Source organism: Scylla paramamosain, chromosome 32, assembly GCF_035594125.1.
Source record: "Scylla paramamosain isolate STU-SP2022 chromosome 32, ASM3559412v1, whole genome shotgun sequence".
Taxonomy (NCBI): Eukaryota; Metazoa; Arthropoda; class Malacostraca; order Decapoda; family Portunidae; genus Scylla; species Scylla paramamosain.
This window is the reverse complement of record NC_087182.1, coordinates 17334974-17357380: the sequence shown is the minus strand read 5'-3', so window position 1 is coordinate 17357380 and position 22407 is coordinate 17334974. Positions and strand designations below refer to the sequence as shown.

General features: G+C 44.4%; 1 protein-coding gene and 1 long non-coding RNA gene across 5 annotated transcripts in view; one reads left to right on the top strand and one right to left on the bottom strand.

The window, feature by feature from the left end:
- LOC135089304 (cubilin-like) overlaps positions 1-6475 on the top strand; it is a 47804-nt gene extending 41329 nt beyond the window's left edge. For all 4 annotated transcript variants that reach the window (XM_063984807.1, XM_063984810.1, XM_063984811.1 and 1 more), the window contains one exon: positions 1116-6475. In XM_063984807.1, coding sequence (XP_063840877.1) covers positions 1116-5689 — 4574 coding nt within the window. In that variant the 3' untranslated portion in view covers positions 5690-6475. The remainder of the gene's footprint in view (positions 1-1115) is intronic.
- A 3241-nt stretch (positions 6476-9716) lies between these two features.
- LOC135089303 (uncharacterized) lies at positions 9717-17298 on the bottom strand. Its single transcript, XR_010261448.1, has 4 exons — positions 16573-17298; positions 15476-15994; positions 14329-14464; positions 9717-13987 (listed from the first exon to the last, which is right to left on the bottom strand). It is a non-coding gene; the product is annotated as an uncharacterized LOC135089303 (long non-coding RNA).
- Between the last annotated feature and the right edge of the window lie 5109 nt (positions 17299-22407).

The following is a 22407-nucleotide window of genomic DNA, read 5'->3' as shown; positions in this document are numbered from 1 at the left end:
AAAAAAAAGGAAGTAGAGCAGAAAGAAATTACCTTTTTGTTAAGAAAATGGCGTTCGTTAAGGGAATATATGTTTTTTGTTGTCTTATATATTTCCTTTCCATTATATTATCAGTGGAAATGAACGAAAAATGAGGTACAACGAAATGGCGAGTACACTGTAAGAAAAAGGACTATGTTTTCAAGGAATGGCAGTCGTTAAGATAGCTTGCGATTTTTCATGTATATCTTTTCTCTTTCGTTGATTTATTATTAATTTATTAGTAAAAAAAAAAAAAAAACCGACAAATTATGCAGATACATTAACGATCAATCAAAAACACATAAATATTTATAAGTGAAAATAAAAAAAAAAATACTTATATTAACGATCAAAGAAACGAATAAAAAAAATAGATAAATAAATATGAAAGATTTATATTTATCTGCATTTATCTGTTAAAAAAAAAACATTCATTATGGCTGTTGATTTTTCTTTTCCTTCCTTTATTTCTACTACATTTTAATTTTCTATATTTCTTCCTTTTTATCTGGTATTCCCTTCCCTCTTCCTTGCAACTTCTCCCACCTTTACTTAAATACACTTGTAAACTTCTAGGCTTCTAAACTTAATTGGCTGGGAATTTTTTGGTTTTCTTTGCTTGTGTATCGTAATTTTTTTCTTGTATATTCTGTGGTTTACTTTACCGGTCTTCTTTTTATTTGTGCCCTCCAGTTGTTTGTATTTTCATTTTGAGTCTAATTTCTTTTTGTGTGACTTAACGCATCACTAATTTTCTTGCTCTTTATCTTTTCTTTTTTTTGTTGCTTTGACATCCTGTTTCTCTTGCATACTTTGACCTCCTTTCTCTCTCTCTCTCTCTCTCTCTCTCTCTCTCTCTCTCTCTCTCTCTCTCTCTCTCTCTCTCTCTCTCTCTCTCTCTCTCTCTCTCTCTCTCTCTCTCTCTCTCTCTCTCTCTCTCTCTCTCTCTCTTCGCCAGCAATTACTCTCTCCTGATTTATGCACTTTTTTCTCACATTCTGGGGTCACGTTTTTTGCGCTTGTTCATTACACTAGTCAGAGTACAAAATCCCTTCCTTCATTGCGGTGACCTGTGTTTTTCCCTCATCCCTCAGGTGCAGCGGGAGATGGACACCCACACCCAGCCGCAGGAGACGCACTACGGACGCAGGAGCAGAAGGAGGGTATCGAGAACATCCTCTCACTCACTACCAAAGAAGTGACGGAGGTTCTTGAAGGCCTTGGAGACACAAACGTTACTGCGGGTCTTGAGTTTGAGCGTCCTGAAGTATCAGTAGAAGGAACAGAAGATGGACTAGTGGAGGGTAACGAAGTGGTTGGCGCCAGTGGTAATTCTGCAGAAGACGCGATTATGGACTTTATTAATGAGTTTATTGGCAAACCGAGCGACCCTGAGCCTTCTGATGTCGCTGTAGTAAAAATTCCCAATCCTCGGAATTACCTTAACTTGCTGGTGGAGAATTTGACCCGTGAAAGCCATGGGGAAGAGGGGGAGGGGACGGAACATGAGGGAGAGAAGCCGACGTTGAGTTATCATGACTTGGTGGTGGCAAACCTGACACGACAAAGGGTCGGCGAAGAGGGAGAGGGGGCGGGAGATGCGGAAGACGAACAGGTGAGTTGCGGTGGCTTCGTTTCTCTTAACGATGAAATACAGGCGACCATCACGTCCCCAGGCTACCCCAACAACTACCCCGCCAATGTGGAGTGTGTGTGGACCATCGCGGCGCAGATTGGCACAGACTCAGACCAAGTGCATCTGTGGATCTCAGACTTTGAGCTGGAGGACGGCAGCTGTCGGTCTGACTCTCTGCGAATCGTGGACAACCTGGTTGGGTCGTCGATGGTGCTGTGCGGCGACCAGCGGCAACAGGGCATCACGTCCCGGGGCAACACCCTCACGCTGACTTTCACCAGCGACGCCACGGTGGAGCACAAGGGCTTCCTCATCAGGGTGTTCGGCCTCAAGTCCACCTGTGGCGAAGTGGTGCAGACGCTGGGCCAAGACCCTGTCTTCCTCTCCACGCCAAGCTTCCCCCTGACGCCTCCTTCAGAATCGCAATGCCACTGGTTGGTGGTGGCCAAGGCTGAGATGGCCCTGAGTCTGTGGGGCAACCCGGGACAGCTGGAGGATCAGGGAGTGATAAAGATTTCCACGGAAACCTTCGGGGAGTATGAGAAATATGACCCAGACAAGATATACTTGTCTGACATATTTACTATCATGTTCACCGCCGCCCCTGACTCCGAGGCCTCGCAGCAGCAAGGCCTGCAGTTCCAAGTGGTTCCCACCAACCGTGTGGACTCCTGCAACAAGTCGCTGGTGGTCACTAACGAGTCAATCGCCGTCATCGCCTCCAGCAAGTACCCACGGGGCTACCAGGCAAACAGCAGGTGTTGGTGGACTCTGCACTACAATGCTGGCCTTGAGTACCGCTCCATACTCCGCATGGTGGACTTCGACGTGGAGGATGGAAATTCGTGCCGCTACGATCACCTTGAGATCGTCGACGAGCGACAGACGGCAGCACAGCGATTCTGCGGCGACAGGAGCGGCTTCCAGTACTCCACGGAGAGCCGCAAGTTGCTGCTGTTCTTCCAGAGTGATGCATATAACCTGGGGCGTCACCGCGGCTTCCTCCTGGTGGCGGCCACAGAGCGGATCAGGAACAACGAGTGCACGGTGCACAAAACCAACAACGTCACGTATGTGTTTGCCTCGCCGCCGCCTCGCCCCCTTGCGCCAGACTACTCCGTCTGCAACCATTCCTTCACTGGCCCTGTCGGTGGACGCTTCGCCGTGCGCTTCAGCCATTTCTTCCTGGAGAAGAACAAAAAGTGCGAGACGGGAAACCACCTGGCAATGGAGGACTCTGGTGCTGACAGAAAGGAATACTTCTGCGGCGACAAGACAGGCCTCGCGTTTCTCACTGCTGGCAACCTGCTGAGCTTCTCCTACCACGCCACCGGCACGGACCCCACGCAGCGCTTCGAGGTGGAGATCAGGGAGGTCCGTGATCCAGGATGTGGCGGGAACCACGTCTTGTACCCAGGCCAGGAGGTGGTGCTACACACTCCTCGCGAGGGTCCGCTGGAGCAGGACTGCATCTGGGTGGTGCAGGGGCAGGAGGACAGTCTCCTCCTTCTGGACTTCAAGAACGTGAAGACGGAGGTGCAGATCTCGCAGACTGGCCTCTTCAGCGACCTCTTCACTTACGAGCCGAGGACGCTGCACTTCATTGGCCCCGCAGAGCGCTACATGATCCTGTCGCGGGAAGCAGGAATCACCATCACCGTGACAGCCTACGCCTCTTTCTCACAGTGCCACGCGGTCCTGAAGCTCGGAGGCCGGCCTGTGATCGTCACGAACCTCGCAGTCGTGCCCTGTCACCAGGTGGTAACCTCGGGTAAAGAAAGTGTGTCGTCAGTCACCTCCATCCAGTACACTCTGTTGTCTGCCAGCCATCCCTCCACCTGCTCCCTGGAGGTGACCGACGAGGAGGAGGGCGCTGTCTTCGACCTCTGCAGCAAGGACTGGAAGCATCAGTATGAGACCTCCAGCACGAGACTGCACCTCAACGCCATTGGGAGCAGCGAAGCGGAGAGCACCTATGTCCTGCTGGTGTCGGCCGTCACCACGTCGTGCGGGGACACCTTCGACGTGCGGGAAAGAGTAATTGTGAGGAGCAGGAACATGGAGAGAGATGTCACCTGTGTGTACAGGTTCGTGGGGGACGGCAGGAGGATGGTGCTTGATGTCACTACCAGTTCCAGGCGCGCCCTCTCCTACATCAGGGTGTCCACCGACGGCTCCTACCAGACCCTGAAGGACGCGAACCTGTACGGCACGATCTCCTTCGAGACAACCCGCGAGTTCCTGGTGGTGGTGCGTCCTTTCCCGCGCAGTGTGAGCTTCGTGATCCACGTGACGAAGGCGCCGCTCGTCTCCTCCCCCTGCGACACCTGCATCGTCCTGCGGGAAGGGAGTCAGGGCGTCATCACCTCCCCTCACTCCCACGGCCTCGCCACCTACCCCGCACACCTCTCCTGCAGCATCAAGTTCGAGTCTGAGGATCGCAACAGGAGCGTGGTGTTGGAGGTTCAGCACCTTGACCTACCGAGCAACACCTCCCTGGACGTCCTCAAGGTGGTGAAGGACGACAAGGCGACGCTCATCGATCCCTCACGGGTGCCTTGGCTGCCTTTCACGCTGGTGCTGGACACGCCCTTCACTCTCAGATTCAGGACCAAGACCAACAATGAGTTCGAAGGCTACAGGATACGCTACGACGCCAACGACTGCGGGGGGATCGTGAGGCTAAAAAAGGACTTGCCGATCACTATACGATCCCCGAACTCCTGGGGTCAATACCCAACCCACACCCGTTGCGTGTGGCTCGTGGAGGCCAGCGGGTCCAGGATCAGCGACAGGATTAAGCTCAAGATCGTGCAGTTCGATGTCCACGAGTCAGACTTCGTGGAGGTGTTCGACCCGCTGCAGTCCGCCGCCCCTGTGGCCGTGTTCAGAGGAGACGCCACCGGGGACACTTTAAAGAGCGTCGGGCACCAGCTGAGGGTCGTCTTCACGTCTGACGGCCGCCACGTGAGCGCCGGCTTTACCTTGAGGGTGCGGGCCGTGGCGTCAGGCTGCGGCGAGGACATAGACACAAGCCTCAGGGCGGAGGGTGTCATCTCCAATCGAGGCTCAAACTCAGACTCCGAGTACTGTCTGTTTCGCCTGAAGCCTAACCCTGGAAAAGTGGTGTCCCTCAAGCCCCTGAAAGACACCGGCGGCAAGAAGAACAAGCCTCAGGCTGGGGGAGGCGAGGACCTGCAAGAAGAGGAGCAGGAGGTGGTGCGGGTGGACGGGGAGTGCAGCAGGGGCAAGGTCGTGGTGTCCACCAGCGGAGCGCTCAGCGATGGCGTCAGGTACTGCGTGGGCGAAGAAATGCCGACGCTGCACTCCACTACCGACGTGCTGCTGCTGGTGGAGGCGCCGGCCGCCTTGCCCATCTCGTTTGGTTATCAGGTGGTGGGCGGGTGTGGCGGGAACCTGGTGGGCCCGGGCGGGATCCTCACGTCTCCGCGTTATCCTGAGCCCTTCGTGGGCCCCATCACCTGTGTGTGGACCTCCCGCCTGTCCCTCCTGGTGACCGTGACGCATCTTGACCTTGACCCACACCTTGACCACCTCATCCTGGCCGAGCCCACTCGCGCCATCACCCTTGCCGCCGCCCACCTCCCGCGGCGCGTCTTGCTGGAGGGCCCGAGCACCATCACCTTCAAGGGCAGCAGTGTCGGGGTGAAGTCAGGGTTCCGCCTCCACTACGACTGCGTGGTGCTGCAGAGGACGTGGCACATCACTCTGGGTAGCCCCGCCGTCATCCTGGGTTGGCACAACGGGCAACCTGAGGCAAGGGCGTGGCGAGTCACTGCTGCTGAGCCTGGGCGTGAGTTTGTGGTGCGGGTATGGGCGGCGTATATACCTGGCGACCCGTCCTGCGAGGTGGATTATCTGGAGGTGGTCGGGACGGAGGGCGGCAGCCAGCGGCTGTGTGGCGGCATGATGCTCCACACTCTGCACTTGCCCCTTCACGACCTGACCCTCCTGCTGCGCAACTCAGCCTCCATGGCGGGCTTCGTGGTCACCGTGCATCTCGTGACGTGATAAAGACCGGCGCCAAGGTTCCGTTTGAATGAGTGATGGCGCCGCAGCAGCAGTCACGTGGCGCTGTGGGGAAGCACGGAAGTGAAGTGTTGATGAGACCGTGTGTGTGTGTGTGTGTTGTAGTCTTGGCTGTAGAGTTTTGAATGTTGCTGTTAGTTGTTGTTATGGTTCTTGTCGCCGCTGCTGCTGCTGTTGTTGTTGTTGTTGTTGTTGTTGTTGTTGTTGTAATAAGTTTTGTATTACAGAGGCTCTCTTTTTAACTTATTCCGTACTGTACAATATTAACGATAGAATACGTAAGTCTACACGTCTGGTTTTCAAGATTTTGTTGATATAATTTATTCTCTATTTATTTTCTTAGTTAAGTTGCGGGCATTGGTGGTTAAACAAAAGACAGAGAACACGATACATGAGACAGTCGATTAACAAACACACTACGTTCTTAATGAGACGGTATAATCTACTTATTTATTAATTTTTTACTTGTTAACTAATTAGATTATTAATATATTTTCTCTTAACTAAACAACTTATTTTTCTATGTGTTTTTTTTATGTGTTAACTAATTAGATTATTTATATATTTTTATTTCTTAATTAAACAACTTATTTATCTATTTATTTCTACGTGTTTAAGTCGAAATTAGGTTAAATTCTAAGTTGACAGTGCCACACAGGTAACATTAGTACAGGTAATCACTTGTAAGACAGGTATGCGCAGGTGTCTCCACGAGGATGGCCGAGACGCAACGCGGGTTTTCCAAGCAATAAAATGAGTGAAACCTGATTAGCACGCGTCTCATGAACCTTTTTTTAGAATCCTCAGGTAACTCGACCAGTGGCTTAATCGCTTATGTTTGTCTCTCATTTCTTTTTTTTCCTTCATTCTTGATCTGTTTATCTGCGGATCTTACGTGCTCATCTCATGTTTTGTGTACGAGACTGGAATGTTTAGGAGGAAAAAGTGGTTTCCGAAGCTTCATTTTAAGAGTTCGAGGTCTCATTTAATTTCGGACCCTATAAATTTCAGGACTTCCAGCAGGTTTTGAGCGAAGCTTAATTAGAATTTATGCACTTTTTTGTAACGACCAATGAAGTAAAGACACATAAACCTTTCCAATTAACACTCTCTTAACTGCAACGAAAACCAACCAGCGTCTCTCAACACCAATCTCATTACTGAAAATAACTTCCTTCTCCATTTTCTTCCCTCCGCCAATCGGGTTGAAGCTCGGACGCCCCGGCAGCCAATCACAGATCTCGGAGCTTGTGACGTCACGATCCTGTTTCTCGCTCGTGAGGGAAGCTGAGAAAGGTTGATCTTTGAACTTGAACCATGTTGGGTTGACAGGTACATACACACACACACACACACACACACAGGAAAGGTCAGCGATGGTGTGGGTATTTCTCTCTCTCTCTCTCTCTCTCTCTCTCTCTCTCTCTCTGACCGGTTAAGTGGGTGACCTTAATTTTTTTTCTATTTATTTATCTATTATCTTATTTTGGTTTTCTGTTCCTATTATTGATTTAAACGGACGCTTTTCGTGTTCTTCTTTTCACATATCTTTGTTTTTGTTTTTTCCTTTTATTCTTTGTTCCACTTCCTTCGCCCTTTCTACTTCTTCTTTGTTCTGGTTTGCTTTTTTCTTATCTGTTCTTTTTTCTGCTTTTCTGTTTTTCTTTTCATTTTAATGTCTTTCCTTATGTATTTCCTTCTCATTTTCAAGTTATTTTCCTTTTTCTTTTTCTTTTTATGCTTCTTTTTTTATTAACATTATTTCTGCTAATAATATTATCACCATTATTAGTGCTAATTATACATACAATAGCACGTAGTGTTTTGCTTCTTAATTTTCTGTCTACGATTTTATTTGCATTCTATCTTGATTTACGTGGCTGGCAGACCATGTACCTGTCTTTTTTATCGACCTCTCATCTCGAATCAACCTATTGCTTCACTTTACGGCCTCGTTGCGTTGTTTCGTTGCTTCGTTCTCTGCCATTACTACTTCATGCCGCTGTTTACCTGTCTGGCTCCCTTGCACGTATTTCGCGTTCCACTGCTTGGCACTAATACCTTACCTGCCCTCCATCTAATTACTGCTTTCACATTTTTCTCCTTGCATTTTTTCGTCTTACTCCTACTTACCATTATCTCTTCCTCCTCCTCCTCCTCCTCCTCCTCCTTCGTCTCCATTTCATCCTTCTGCCGTGAACTCATCATCATCACCTCTTCTTCCTTCTCCTCCTACGTCTGTCGTCCACTCCCACTCATCATCATCTCTTCCTCTTACTCCTCCTTCGCCTTTACTCCTCCTCATCATCCTTTTCTCCTTTACCTTCTCTTTATCCTCCTAACGCGCACTCATCATCATCTCCTCCTCCTCTTTCGTCTCCTCTTCATCCTCCTACCGTGCTTCATCTCTTCCTCATCATCTTCTCCACTTCCTTCTTCGCCTCCATGCATATTTCAGTCTCCACCTGCGGGCCTCTGTGGTGCACGAGTAACAGGCAGCCAGCGAAGCGTCACGAACCCGGCCAAACTTCTTGACTGGAGCACTAATGGTCAGGAAGGTGATAAAGGAGAAGGAGGAGGTGGTTCACAGGGCGGGGCTGGCGGCGAGTGACAGATTAATTGCTACTGGTTCTTCTAGTCCTATTTCTACTGTTGTATCTGTTGGTGGTGGTGGTGGTGGTGATGTTAAAGCCACTACTACTACTACTACTACTACTACTACCAGACACTCCCCTCATTACTAAAACATTAACCTGCCACATAATACCAGAAGAATTACCACAGGCAATATTCATGGAGCCAGAAACCTTTATCATTCCCTGGCTTAGACTAATAACTCAATCCCCAGTAACGGTAAAGGCAAGGCGCAAAGAAGCCTACGAGGATGTACATCAATTCCAGGCCGGTTTAATGAGTAGGCTTACCGAACCAGGGGGGAGAAAGCAAGTACATGATGATAACCTCGAAAAAAAAAATAATGATAAGTGTAGGAGTATATTAACATTAAGAACAACAAGAGCCAACCGCACCGAAAATAAGCATACGACAGTCAGAGAGAGAGAGAGAGAGAGAGAGAGAGAGAGAGAGAGAGAGAGAGAGAGAGAGAGAGAGCATGAAATTCGAAGATACCTGATAAAATAAAAGCAGAAAAAGGAGATAATGATGTAAATATAGACAGACAGAGACAAACGGACAGACATACAGAGACAGGAACGAGGATATGAATGAAATTTCCACGTATCAGACGAAGAAAAGCGATAAAAACGCAAACACGAGAGAGAGAGAGAGAGAGAGAGAGAGAGAGAGAGAGAGAGAGAGAGAGAGAGAGAGAGAGAGAGAGAGAGAGAGGTCAAACAGAAACACACCCATGAAATTAAACCTTATCTCACCTGTAGGAAGAAGAAAAACACTTGAAACAATCACAACGCGGAAAGAGAGCAAGCCAAAAAGGCGAAAATCGAGATAAAAAAGCTTGCAAAAATACCCCACGCTACATTGTACTGACTTAACACGCGGTACAAGTGACGGGCAGTAAGCGACCCACAGACACTGACACAGGGGATGCTTGATAAGGGAATAGCTTGCCTCCACTCACGTTTCTTGGTTGCCTTCGATCGCTGGTGTGTGAAATGGCGTGTCCAGTGAGAGCCATGGGTATGTGGAAGGGAATGAAGTGCAAGAAGGGGTTAGGGTATGTGTGTAGTGGAGTGTCTGGGTGAGTGTGTGTAGTGCGGTGTTTGGGTATGTTTGGGAGGGCTTGTGTGTGTTCGGGCTGGTTTGGTTTTGTGTGTGTGTTATTTGTTTGTGTTTTGTGATGTGTTAGGGTATGTGTATGTTTGGAGAAGGGATGGGTTTCTGGAGGGGAGGGTTTGTTCGTGTGTGTGTGTGTGTGTGTGTGTGTGTGTGTGTGTGCGCGTGCTTGTAGTGCTTGTTCTCCTAAGTAATTATTGTATGTGTGTGTGTATGTGTGTACTCGTATGTGTGTGTGTGTGTGTGTGTGTGTGTGGTAAACCCATTTGTTTTTCAAGCAGCATTTCATTTTAGTCCAGCATTTTTTGTTTTCTTCTCTTAGCATATTCAATCATAGTATTTTTCCTTAGTCATTTGTTTAGTTGATTAGCTAGTAGATATACCGGGCGTTGTTTATTCTCTCTCTCTCTCTCTCTCTCTCTCTCTTACCACCTACGTTTAGACAAATTAAACCGTCAGGAAAGGCATTCTAATCATCTCCCAGTTTTTACACGGGACGCGGTAGTTAAAAGGGCAATAACTCGAGTGAGGCTATGCTCTTCAGAAAATAGGGAACAAGATATACGCTCAGAAGAGAGAATGAAAGAGAGAGAGAGAGAGAGAGAGGAGCGAGTGATAGAAAAAATCATAATTAACAGGCTTAGCGATGGTGTAGAAAAGAACAGGAATGCAAACCTTTTAAACGCGGTATGCTGACTTAGAATTCCGGGACCTCATACCTGTAAACCGTGCGTCCGTTTTCTTACATCCCTGAAGAACAAAGGAGGAGAAACATTCATAGCTGTATAATAATTAAGACAGAGGAATGCTTCGTGGCGATCGAGAAAGAGTGAGATTCAAGCCCTTAAGTCTGGCACGAATACTTTTTCCATCTCCTCTTCCTTCCCTGTATCGGTTAATCTGGTGCTCGTTCCCTCGCTCCGCTACAGAACGCTAGTGGAATGTGCGACGTCCTGGCTGATTCCGCGTAAAACTCTGGAATAGCTGAGGTTACGCGTGTTGGCTTCGTTTTATACCTCGCCTCGCTTCTTTGTGTCCCTGAGTGTTTCCTGCGGATATGTATTGGGTGTGTGTGTGTGTGTTTGCTGTTCCATATTTGGCTTAAGCTTCGATCGAGAAAAAGAGATAGAGAGAGGGAGAGATAGAGCGTGTGTGTGTGTGTGTGTTGGCACTCGACGCGATGTATTGTTATCTCGTGGTCTGAACATTGGAACATGGAACAGAAAGTTAATTGGCGGGAGAGGTAGCGTTTATGTTTCCATATTTGGCATATGATTCGATCAAGACGGTGGTGGTGGTGGTGGTGGTGTGTGTGTGTTTTCCTCGCAGATTGTGATTGGAAGAGGGAAGAAAAGTTTACTCGCTTACTTAACCCTTTCTTTGTCCAGTGTCTCGTTCCCTGCCTCGTAAAAGTCTGCTGTTTACGAGTAATAACACTGAGGGAGGTCAAGTTATGGTATAGTTAGCGCACCCATCAACGCCTCCACTCCACCCTTCAAAGAAAACATGTACAGGATAGGGCAGACTATAACAGTTTAAGCCTTACTTCTTAAAAACTTTTATTTCAGGCTAAGGGTAAGATGACATCATGTTTTAAACAGCTGTAGGTTAAGGGAACTTATTTAAGACGTTAGTAAGAAATGCCTAAATGTTAGAAATCACATAAGAATACAAAAATGAGGCGTGTGTAATTAAGATAACAAATCAGAATGGATAATAATAAAAAATAGTTTTCTAATGCACGTTGATAAGCATAGACAGAGGTTCAGTTCATACAAAGCACAGGCACAATACTTCCTGATGAGAGAAACACCAAGATAATGGAAATAAGGCTTACTCGTAAAATTAATCTTCAGGAGAGAAAAAAAAAAAATATGATGTTATATATGATACGATGATTCGATGATAAAATAAGGTTTAAAATTAAGCTTCAGGGGAAAGAAAGAGCATAATTATTCAGAACAATGTAATCCACTCTAAATTAATGCCCAGAAAGAAAGAGCATAATTATTCAGAACAAAGTAATCCACTCTAAATTAATGCCCGGATTGACGTAACTGATACAAGTACAGTACTCCTTGATACTTGAAAGGTTAGAAAGTTACAAAATAGGAAGTCTTCAATTAACGTGAAGTACCCATATGATGATATATTGTAATCCATGTTGATAAGCAGAGACAGAGGTTGATTTTTACATAAAGCACAGACGCAGCACTTCTTGATGAGAGAAACCCCTGAAGATGATGAAAATAAAGCTTACTCATAAAATTGAGCTTTAGAAGAAAAAAATAAATATGATGTATATGATAAAATAAACTCTGCTGCACACTATTAACTAAACCTCGAAAACACCGAGTACTGGGAGACACTGATGATACTCTGACTTGAAAACGATACAATAAAACACAGAACTCACCACAAGGAGTCATAAAGCGACATGATGCTTAAGTAACACCACACACTAGTAACTAAACCCCGAAATTACTAAGAGCTGGGAGACACTGACGATACAACTACCTTGAAAACGATACAATAGAGCACAGAACTCACCACAAAGGCTCATAAAGCGACATGATGCTTAAGTAACACCACACACTATTAACTAAACCCCGAAATTACCAAGAGGTGGGAGACACTGCTGATAAAAATAATTTGAGAACGATAAAGTCAAACGCAAAACTAAGCATAAAACTCATAAGGGGATGCAGTATATCAGACAGTTGTAACCCACACTACTATCCAGACCCGACATTACCAAGAGCCGAGAGACACTGATGATGGAAATGACTTCATGATAGGAAAGAAAGACGTGAAATTAACCACGAGACTCAGAAAGCGATGCAGTAAATAAGACAAACATAACACACACGAGTAACTAAAACCCGATATTACCAAGAGCCGAGAGACACTGATGATGGAAATGACTTCATGATAGGAAAGAAAGACGTGAAATTAACTACGAGACTCAGAAAGCAACCCAGTAAATAAGATAACTATAATCCACATAAATAAGATAACTATAACACACACGAGTAACTAAAACCCGACACTACCAAGAGCCGAGAGACACTGATGATGGAAATGACTTCATGACAGGAAAACAAGACGTAAAACTAACCATAAAATTCAGAAAACAATGCAGTAAATAAATCAAATAACTACAACCCAAACAAGTAACTAAAAACCCAAAATTACCAAGAGCAGGGGACACTGAGTATATAAATAACTTAATGATAGGGAGAATAACACATAAAACTAACCACAAAACTCAGAAAGCAATGCAGTAAATACAACAGATAGCTATAAACAACACTACTAACTGAACCACGAGATTACCACGAGCTAGGGGACGCTGATGATAGAAATGACTTGAAAAACCGTGAAATATAAAGCAAATCTAACCACAAACATGAAAGAGATTCTAAATTTAACGTGCAGTGTGCTTTGGGGGAAAAAAATCGAGTCATGCAACCATTTTATCTTCTATCATGAGTCTCCTCTTCCTCCAGGCACAGTTGTCAGTCTAGTGCAGGACTTCTAAAAGGCACACATTTTAAAATACACCTATCCACACAAGAACATAAGAAAATAACGAAGCAGGAAGAGGTAGTCAGGCTTACACCTATGAATATGTATCCACTCATTTCTAGTTATCATCCTCATTCGTAAATTTTCCTAATCTTCTTTAAAAGCTCCCCAATGGCAGCCATCCAGGAGAATTAGGTGATAGCCACGGCGGACAGTTTGCGAATCACTGCTGTAGCCTGAGTAAGATTTAAATGAGACTGTTGAAGGAAAAGTGGGGCGCCAGAGGAGTTTGTAATCAAGAGCGGTGTGTCATAAGAAAAAAATTAGGTTACAGGACTTATGACCACGGCTGTACGAGTAACACCAGGGATTCAGACGCAATAAAACACGGGGGATATTGCCTCACGCTACCAAGGCACAGGAAACTGAAACATTTCTGCGCCGCACCTCCACCACATTCAAAAGCCTCTACTTGAAGTTACATGGGCATTTAAGGGTGTTTTTACGCCTCTAGTGACAGAATAACATGATTTATACAATATTAGCAGGCGAAACACTCTTGAGAACACTGCTAATCATCTCTATGGCCTTTGAAAATAGTCGTGGTGAAGTGGTTCGGGTTTATAAGGGTGTTTTTACGTCTCTAGTGACAGAATAACACGATTTCTACAATATTAACAGGCGAAACACTCTTGAGAACCCTGCTAATTATCTCTGTGGCCTTTGAAAACAGTCGTGGTGAGAGAGCAAGGCGTTTCTGAATACGGACCATAGACTTACTGACGACCATGACTGACCACGACTGACCAATCAAGAAGAGGGACCCACGCACAATAAAACACTGGGAATATTGCCTCACACTACCAAGACACGAGGTTAGCGAGGGCTGGAGACGCGGTGAAGAGGGGACACTGAGGGTACGAGAGGGCGCAGTTTCCCCCCCTCGCCACCCTCAGGACTTCCCCGGCGCCTCCTGAAGGTACCGGGGCCAATAGGAACAGTCTGGAAGGCAGGGAACGTTTGTAATCCGGTTTAGGAGAGAGAGAGAGAGAGAGAGAGAGAGAGAGAGAGAGAGAGAGAGAGAGAGAGAGAGAGTTACCCTCATTCTTCTGTGGTTAACCGGTTTTTTTATTATTTTCTCTCAATAATGAACGAAAAAAGTAAGAGAGACAAAAAACAAATAAACAAATCAATAAAATAAGTGAAGGAAGAAAGAAAACAAGACAGAAAGAAAGATAGATAGATAAAAAGTACAGAGAGAGAGAGAGAGAGAGAGAGAGAGAGAGAGAGAGAGAGAGAGAGAGAGAGAGAGAGAGAGAGAGAGAGAGAGATACAGTACTTACGAGGCTACAGCGTGGGGCAAAACACTAAGGCTTTCACACACTACACGCCTGCTGCATTGTGGGTAGTCGGCCATCACTTCTGCCGCCCACACGCCCATGTCCCGCCCACTTAGGCTCAGCACGTCCAGGAGCGATACTGGGGAGGAGGAGGAGGAGGAGGATAAGTAGGTGAAGATCGGAAAGGAAGAGGAAGTAGAATAAAGGAATAAAGAAGAAAAGAAGGTGAAGATGTTTTAAAGGAGGAGGAGGAGGAGGAGGAGGAGGAGGAGGAGGAGGAGGAAATGGAAAGGAGAGTGAGAATAGTGAAGAAGGAGAAAACGAGGAAAAGAAGATAGTGGAAGTAAAGTGAAGAACCAAAAGGAGAAGGAGAAGGAGGAGGAGGAGGAAGAGGAGGAGGAGGAGGAGAGAAAGGAAGTGGAGGAGGGTGAGATGAGGAGTAGACAAAAAAATGGAAGAAGGAGAGGGAATAAGAGAGAAAAGAGGAAAAGAAAGAGGAGAAAGAGAAGAAAAACGAGATAACGAGAGAGAAGGGAGAAGGAGGAAGAGGAAAGAAAGGAAATGAAGAAGTATGAGAAAGATAGGAGACAAAAATGAGAAGAAAGAGAAGGAATGAAAAAAAAGGAAAATAAAGAGGAGGAAGAAAAGAAAAACGAGAGAGGAGGGAGAGGGAGGAAGAAGAAGAGGAAAAGGAAGCAAAATAGAATAGTGGTCTTCGGTACATACACTAAATAATATTAATTACTGCTAAATAATGAGGTCTAAATTTAACATTATTGCAATTAATGGTGTTTGTTCTTGTTAATTAGCTGCAACTTTAATCCCTAAGTCATTAGTTATTTTTTCTCGTACCCGTTTTCTTTTTTTCTTTTTTATTACCTCATCAAAATTTCTCGTCGCGGCGTCTACTTTGTAATTATTGATTTTAAAAGTTATTGGGAAGATGAAAACCTGTGTGTGCTTTTCCTTTTTTTATGAGTATGTGTAGATAGAAAGTTTTGTCTTACCTTCATCATCATATTTTTCTTCTTTTTCTTTATATATACACGTTCCATCTTTTCATTAATGATTTTAAAAGTTACGAGGGTGAAATTTTGCTTATATTTATTTATTTTTTTATGAGTATGTGTTGATAAAAAATTTGCCTTACCTTCATCATCATCGTATTCTTCATCTTCACACAAACACGTTCCTTCTTCCTCCTCTTCATTCTCATCTTCTTCATCCTCTCTCTTTATATTCTCTCCTTTCTCTCCCTGACTCTCTCCTCCAAAGACAAGACGTTTGAAATTATAGAGATCCCAAATACCTTGTGCTGGAAAAAATCTTGCTTGTCTCTCACCGTCACTCTCATTATCACCATCATCACCACCACCATCACTGCGTCGACGTCTCAGAACACCACCACCACCACCACCAACAACACCACCACCATCACCAGCAGCACGACCAGCAGCGCCATCATTATTCTCGTTATTATTATTATTGTTGTATTTATTATTATTATCGTTGTTATTGTTGTTGTTGTTGTTGTTGTTGTTGATGACGTTGATGATGTTGATGACGGTGTTAAATCCTATGAGGAGGAAGGACAGGAATCCGAAGGTGGAGAATCCGACTGCCGGGGGACACTTGTCATGGTAGCCATCACGCTTCACTCGCCCGCCACCTGCAGAGAGAGAGAGGAGAGAGAGAGAGGAGAGAGAGAGAGGAGAGAGAGAGAGAGAGAGAGGAGAGAGAGAGAGAGAGAGAGTTACGATTAGTTTTGTTATCACACCAAAAGTTTCCGAGATTCCAATACTTTCTGTCATGAAGTTTGTGATTCATTTTTGCACCGAAGGGAGAGAGAGAGAGAGAGAGAGAGAGAGAGAGAGAGAGAGAGAGAGAGAGAGAGAGAGAGAGAGTTTTCTAGTGTGTGTGTGTGTGTGTGTGTGTGTGTGTGAGCGCGCCCATACTCAACATATACGGCATCTCTGAGGATTATCGTACATTTGGCAACAATGTTATCATACTTCTATCTCTTTCAGCATCATTTACAAAGACATTTACGTGTCAGTCCTCTCTCTCTCTCTCTCTCTCTCTCTCTCTCTCTCTCTCTCTCTCTCTCTCTCTCTCTCTCTCTCTCTCTCTCTCTCTCTCTCACCAATAATAAACTTTACGTATCAAGTTATATCATGTTTGGTGTATACGCACTCACACACACACACACGCACACACACACCTTTACCTGTCTTAATATTGCCTTACCTTCATACTTAAGAGGGAGGGGAGGGAGAGAGGATGCGTTGTCCCATGAAAGGTGCTGGGGGAGGAGGTGTAGGAGGCGCCCCCTCACTCTCCTGAAGGGGGAGGAGCCACGTCCCCAGCAGCGCCAGCAGGAGGGCATTCATACCTGTTAATTAAGGGCCCAGGTAGAGGGGTGGCAGGGATACAGGTAATAACAGGTGTGGATAATGGTTTTGTTATTTGTGGTGATTTTTATTAGTTTTTCTTTTCTCCCTACTTTCTTTTCCACTTCGGTCGTTGTCGTTCTCTTCTTCCTCTTCTTTCTCCTCCTCCTCCTCCTCCTCCTACTGCTCCTTCTCGTCCGCCTCGTCCTCCTTGTCAGTCTTCTTATCACTGTTTGCTTCTTAATTAGTTTCTCCCTCTTATTTATGTCTATGTTTGTTTTCTTCTTTTTTTTTTTATTCTTATACTACTACTACTACTACTACTACTACTACTACTACTACTACTACTACTACTACTACTCCTACTACTACTACTACTACTACTACTACTACTACTACTATTACTGAAAACTAGTCTTACCTGCCTGCGATAACCACTTACCTTTTTTTGTAGTGAAAGAAAACCTATTTTTTGTACAGACTTAACCCCATAATTTAACTATGTCACCACCACCAGCACCACCACCACCATCACCACCACGACCACCACAAGACCACACACCTTGTACCACCATCATCATCACCACCACCACCACCACCACCACCACTACCACCAACCTTTGCTTTGAAACTGAACACGAATCACGTAGAATCACAGACTGTAGAGGTGAGAGAGAGAGGAGAGGGAGAGGGAGAGAGGAAGGGAGGGAGAGAAAACGGTATAGTAGCGAGAATGAGAGAGGGAGTGATTGGAGGAAGGGAGAGATGGAGGGAGAGGGAGAGGAAGGGTACGAATAAATTGGAGGGAGAGACGGAGAGAGGGAGAGAGGAAAGAAAGGAGGAAATGGGCAAATAGAGGAGGAAAGGAGGGGATATTTTAGAATGGAAGAGGAGGAGGAGGAGGAGGAGGAGGAGGAGGAGGAGGAAATACTCTGAGAAATGAGATAGAAAAGGAGAATATTTGATAAACCAGGGAGGAGAAAGAGGAGAAGAATGAATGTGGAAGATATTCTTGGAAGCGAAGTAGAAAGAAGAGAGAGAGAGAGAGAGAGAGAGAGAGAGAGAGAGAGAGAGAGAGAGAGAGAGAGAGGAGAGAGAGAGAGAGAGAGAAATACTTGGAAGTGAATGAAGGGAAGAAAGAGGAAGAAGAGGAAGAGGAGAGGTAACGAAATTGGAAGGCATTACCCGTTCTCTCTCTCTCTCTCTCTCTCTCTCTCTCTCTCTCTCTCTCTCTCTCTCTCTCTCTCTCTCTCTCTCTCTCTCTCTCTCTCTCTCTCTCTCCGTTACCTGTGATGGTTGACCGCTCACCTGAGTCGTAACCGTCCAATTATTTGCATTAGCACGAGTAACAGTCTTCCTCCTCCTCCTCCTCCTCCTCCTCCTCCTCCTCCTCCTCCTCCTCCTCCTCCTCTTCCTCCTCTTTTGTATTACTTCACCGTTTGTCTGTTTCTTTAGTTGAGTCTTTTCTTATTACATATTTTTCCCGTTTTATTTATATGTCTTCTTTTTGACCTTTGTTTGTTTGTTTGTTTGTTTTTCGTTGTCAGCACATAGCGTCTCTCCACCACAGGGAAAGGAAAGGGTTAAGTTTGATTTGTTAGTTTTATTTGCCTGGATGCACTGAAGGCGTGAATGGCAGCTTATAACACACACAACACACACACAAACACACACACACACACACACACACACACACACACACACACACACACACACACAAATGTCAACCCTTTTCTCGCCACACACGCAGGTCAAGGCTAGCTGGCAGTCAGATCACGATGCCTCCAGGTAAAACTCATTGTGAGAAAACCTGAAATGACAAAATCACAGACACAACCACTCACATCTCCCCTGCAGCAGCGGCGGCGAGGAGGAGGAGGAGGAGGAGGAGGAGGAGGAGGAGGAGGAGGCAAGTGCAGTGGAGTGAAGGCTTTTCTTACACTGCAGAATGTATCAGCAGTCCTTTAATTCGTGTAGCACTCTATGGGACACTAATAACTTTGCGTGTTAGGTGAAAGTGAGTGACAAGAGTAGAGGGACACAGCAAGAGACAAACATCCACACATCAAGGGAAAAGCATCGGTACAGATCTAAGTGACGCTTGACCACTTTGGATCTTGTCCCCTAACCAGAACCAGTAAATAAATGGATAAGTAAAAAAAGAGTAAGCGTGGTAACTAAAGCAGGCACAGATCTGATTGGTGGTTGAGGAATTCAGATTTTCCTTAGCTTAGCCTCTCCACCAATCAAAAGCACTTGACTTGTGTGGCGAGAGCATGTGTGTGTGTGTGTGTGTGTGTGTGTGTGTGTGTGTGTGTGTGTGTGTGTGTCATAAGCTCTCAACTCACACCTTATACATATTCCGGCATATAAAATGAAGGCATCAAATTAATCTTCTTCCTGACTCGCGGCGGAGAGAAGCGCGGGGACTTTTCTCAGTCCTGACGTCTAAAAACTGCGATGTTTTGACGAAAAACACACGCGTTCCTAATTATTATTATTATCTCCTTGGGTCCGCGACGTCCCAGAATTTCCATACTTGTGTCTCCTTCTTTCTCTGCTTCCTTCCTTTTCCTAATCCCTTTTTTCTCCTTTACTTATTTTCTTTGACTTTTTTTACGTGGTGTTATTGAATGCAAGTACGTGCTTATACTCTATGCATGTATGTATTATGTACACACACACACACACACACACACACACACACACCATACAAAGAGAGAGAGAGAGAGAGAGAGAGAGAGAGAGAGAGAGAGAGAGAGAGAGAGAGAGAGAGAGAGAGAGAGAGAGAGAGAGAGAGAGAGAGAGAGGGGACAAACAGCATTGAGAAAGGTACATAATGTTATTACATTGACAGAGAAAGATAAACAAATTAATTAATAAATATGCAGATAAATAGATAGATAGATAGATAGATAGATAGATAGATAGGAAAACAATTAAAAAGGACAGTGACAAAAATAAATCAGGGAAAGAGATGAGAAAACAGATACACGGTGAACAGAGAGAGAGAGAGAGAGAGAGAGAGAGAGAGAGAGAGAGAGTCCATCTGAAGCCAACGAATCCTGAAAGGTGTAAACAGAAAGTGCTTGAGGTGTCAGGGCGAGTGAAGGCGAGTGAAGTGAAGCTAATAAAGGTTCGAATGAAAGACTAATTGCTTCAAATGTGTCGAGGCTCGGACCGCTCTGCTGGCTTGGGCTGGCAAAGGGTTCACTTGGTTGGCTCGCTGCTTCGGTTAGGGTCTCGAAGCTTTTTTTCTTTTTTACTGTATTATTTTTTCTATTTTTCGTCTTTTTTTTTTGCTATTTTTTATGTTTATTTCTTTTTGGTTAGTGTTTCAAAGCTTTTCTTTTTAATTTTCTTATTTTGTTCTATTATTTTATTTTTTTGTGTGTTTCTCGAAGTTTTTATCTATTTTTTTTACTGTAGTGTTTTATTTTTTTTCAATTTTTCGTCTTATTTTGCTCTGGTTTATGTTTCAAATTTTTTTCTTTTCACTTTCCTATTTTATTTTGTTATTTCTAATCTTGTCAAAACCTCCATTTTAACTTTCATATTTTATCTTATTATTTTTCGTCTTTTGTATTTTGTTTAGTGTTTCGAAGCTTCTCTCCTTCTTTTAACACTTCATTCTATTATTCTCCGCCTAATTATGCAGATATTTCTCCACCAGGTGATTGATCATTACAAGTGCAATTACGCAACTCTTTGTGGCGTAAATGACCGTGAAACAGACTTTAAGAGATTAATTTATTGCTTAATTAAGAGTGTTAACTAATTACTTACGGGAATTACTCAGAATTTTTTCACATCTGATACATATTTTATTTATCATTTACTTTTTCTTTGCGATTAATATGTGCGGTTTTCGTAACACTTCATCTGTGTTTTTGTATGTATTTTTATAGATTGGTCAAGGGATGCGAAAAGAAAACTATAGATGAACAAAAAAAAAATACTTGTTTGTTGTGATGTTGTGATAGTTTTGAGTGTTGTAGTGAAGTGCAGTGACAGAGCAGAGAAAATGCGGTACTATGTGTGCAGACGGACAGAAGAACGCACAGAACAAACGGACTTATAGATAATGGAAAGAAAAATACATAGATAGACAGACAGATAAATAGATAGCTAGATAAATAAACAGGCAGACAGACAGACAGATAGATAGACAGATAAGTGAACTGAATGACGTATAGATAGATAGATAGATAGATAGATAGATAGATAGATAGGTAGATACATACATACATACATATATAGATAGATAGATAAAGTAATGAACAAACAAACTAACTAACAGACCAATTTATAAACACGTCCCCTCAAATAATAAAAGAAAATGAGAAACAATAAAAAGACAAAACACAACCAATAATAATCAATAATAATCTACCCAGAATTTCCTTCAATTTGATGACACCCGAAGCAGATGAAAGTCAACTCACACAGGCAGCAACACAAGCAACACAAGTGAGGCGGCGCAGGTGTGTTTCTCGCCAATTGATATTTACCTTTACCTGTTTGCCCTCCGTGAAATTCTGTCTTGATCCGAGTATTCGATTTTACGTTAATGAAATGCACTTGCTGAATAAAGGAGATGTGGTGACGGCAGGAGGAAGAGGAGGAGGGGGACGAGGGATATGACAGGAGTAGAGGAGAGTGAAGGAAAGGAACAAGTGAAGGGTTGTATCAATTGCAATTGGCGTTCAGGGTGGCATATGTCATAACAGTGGTGACCCTTGTGGCACTTTACCTACTGCCGAGGAGGAGGAGGAGGAGGAGGAAGAGGAGGAGAGGTGGAATGGGGGAATGGAGGAAAGAAAAAAAGAATGGAGAAGGGGGAAGAGAAGAGAAACATGATGAGTTGTGAGTTGAGAGAGAGAGAGAGAGAGAGAGAGAGAGAGAGAGAGAGAGAGAGAGAGAGAGAGAGAGAGAGAGAGAGAGAGAGAGAGAGAGAGAGAGAGAGAGTCATAGGATAAAAAAGACAATTGATTTAATCTGTTTTTATTACATTTCTCAAATTTATGCATACATATACACGAATCATACATATAGAAGGGCATGAAGGGTATACATGGACTCCTGAAACATACATTCGCACATACATACATGCATACATACATACATACAGACAGACATACATACATACATACATACATACAGACAGACAGACATGCATACATACAGACATACATAAGAGCGTCCATACACACACACACACACACACACACACACACACACTAATAATTACGTCCATTAAGAGATAACAGTGTTGCCAGTTTTACAAGAGTTTAGATTTGCAATTACAGTGTTGCCAATGTAAAGAAAAATAACAATAATACCTGGCATTCCTTCCACACACACACACACACACACACACACACACACACACACACACACACACACACTGACACACTTACATACGAAGGTTATCATACCAATATAAACTTTTTTTTTATATATGTAATCATCATGTACACATCAAAGGAGGAGGTTTACATGTACTCTAAAAACATACACCATATATTTATTTTTTGGTCATGTACGTATAGTGAAAACATTCCACGTACACAGAAGATCAACTCCCGTGTACGTTTTGAAACATGTATACTTTATTTATCTATTTTTACCAGCTAGCACTTACACATAGAGTATACACACACACGCACGCACACAGAGCAGGTTGTACACA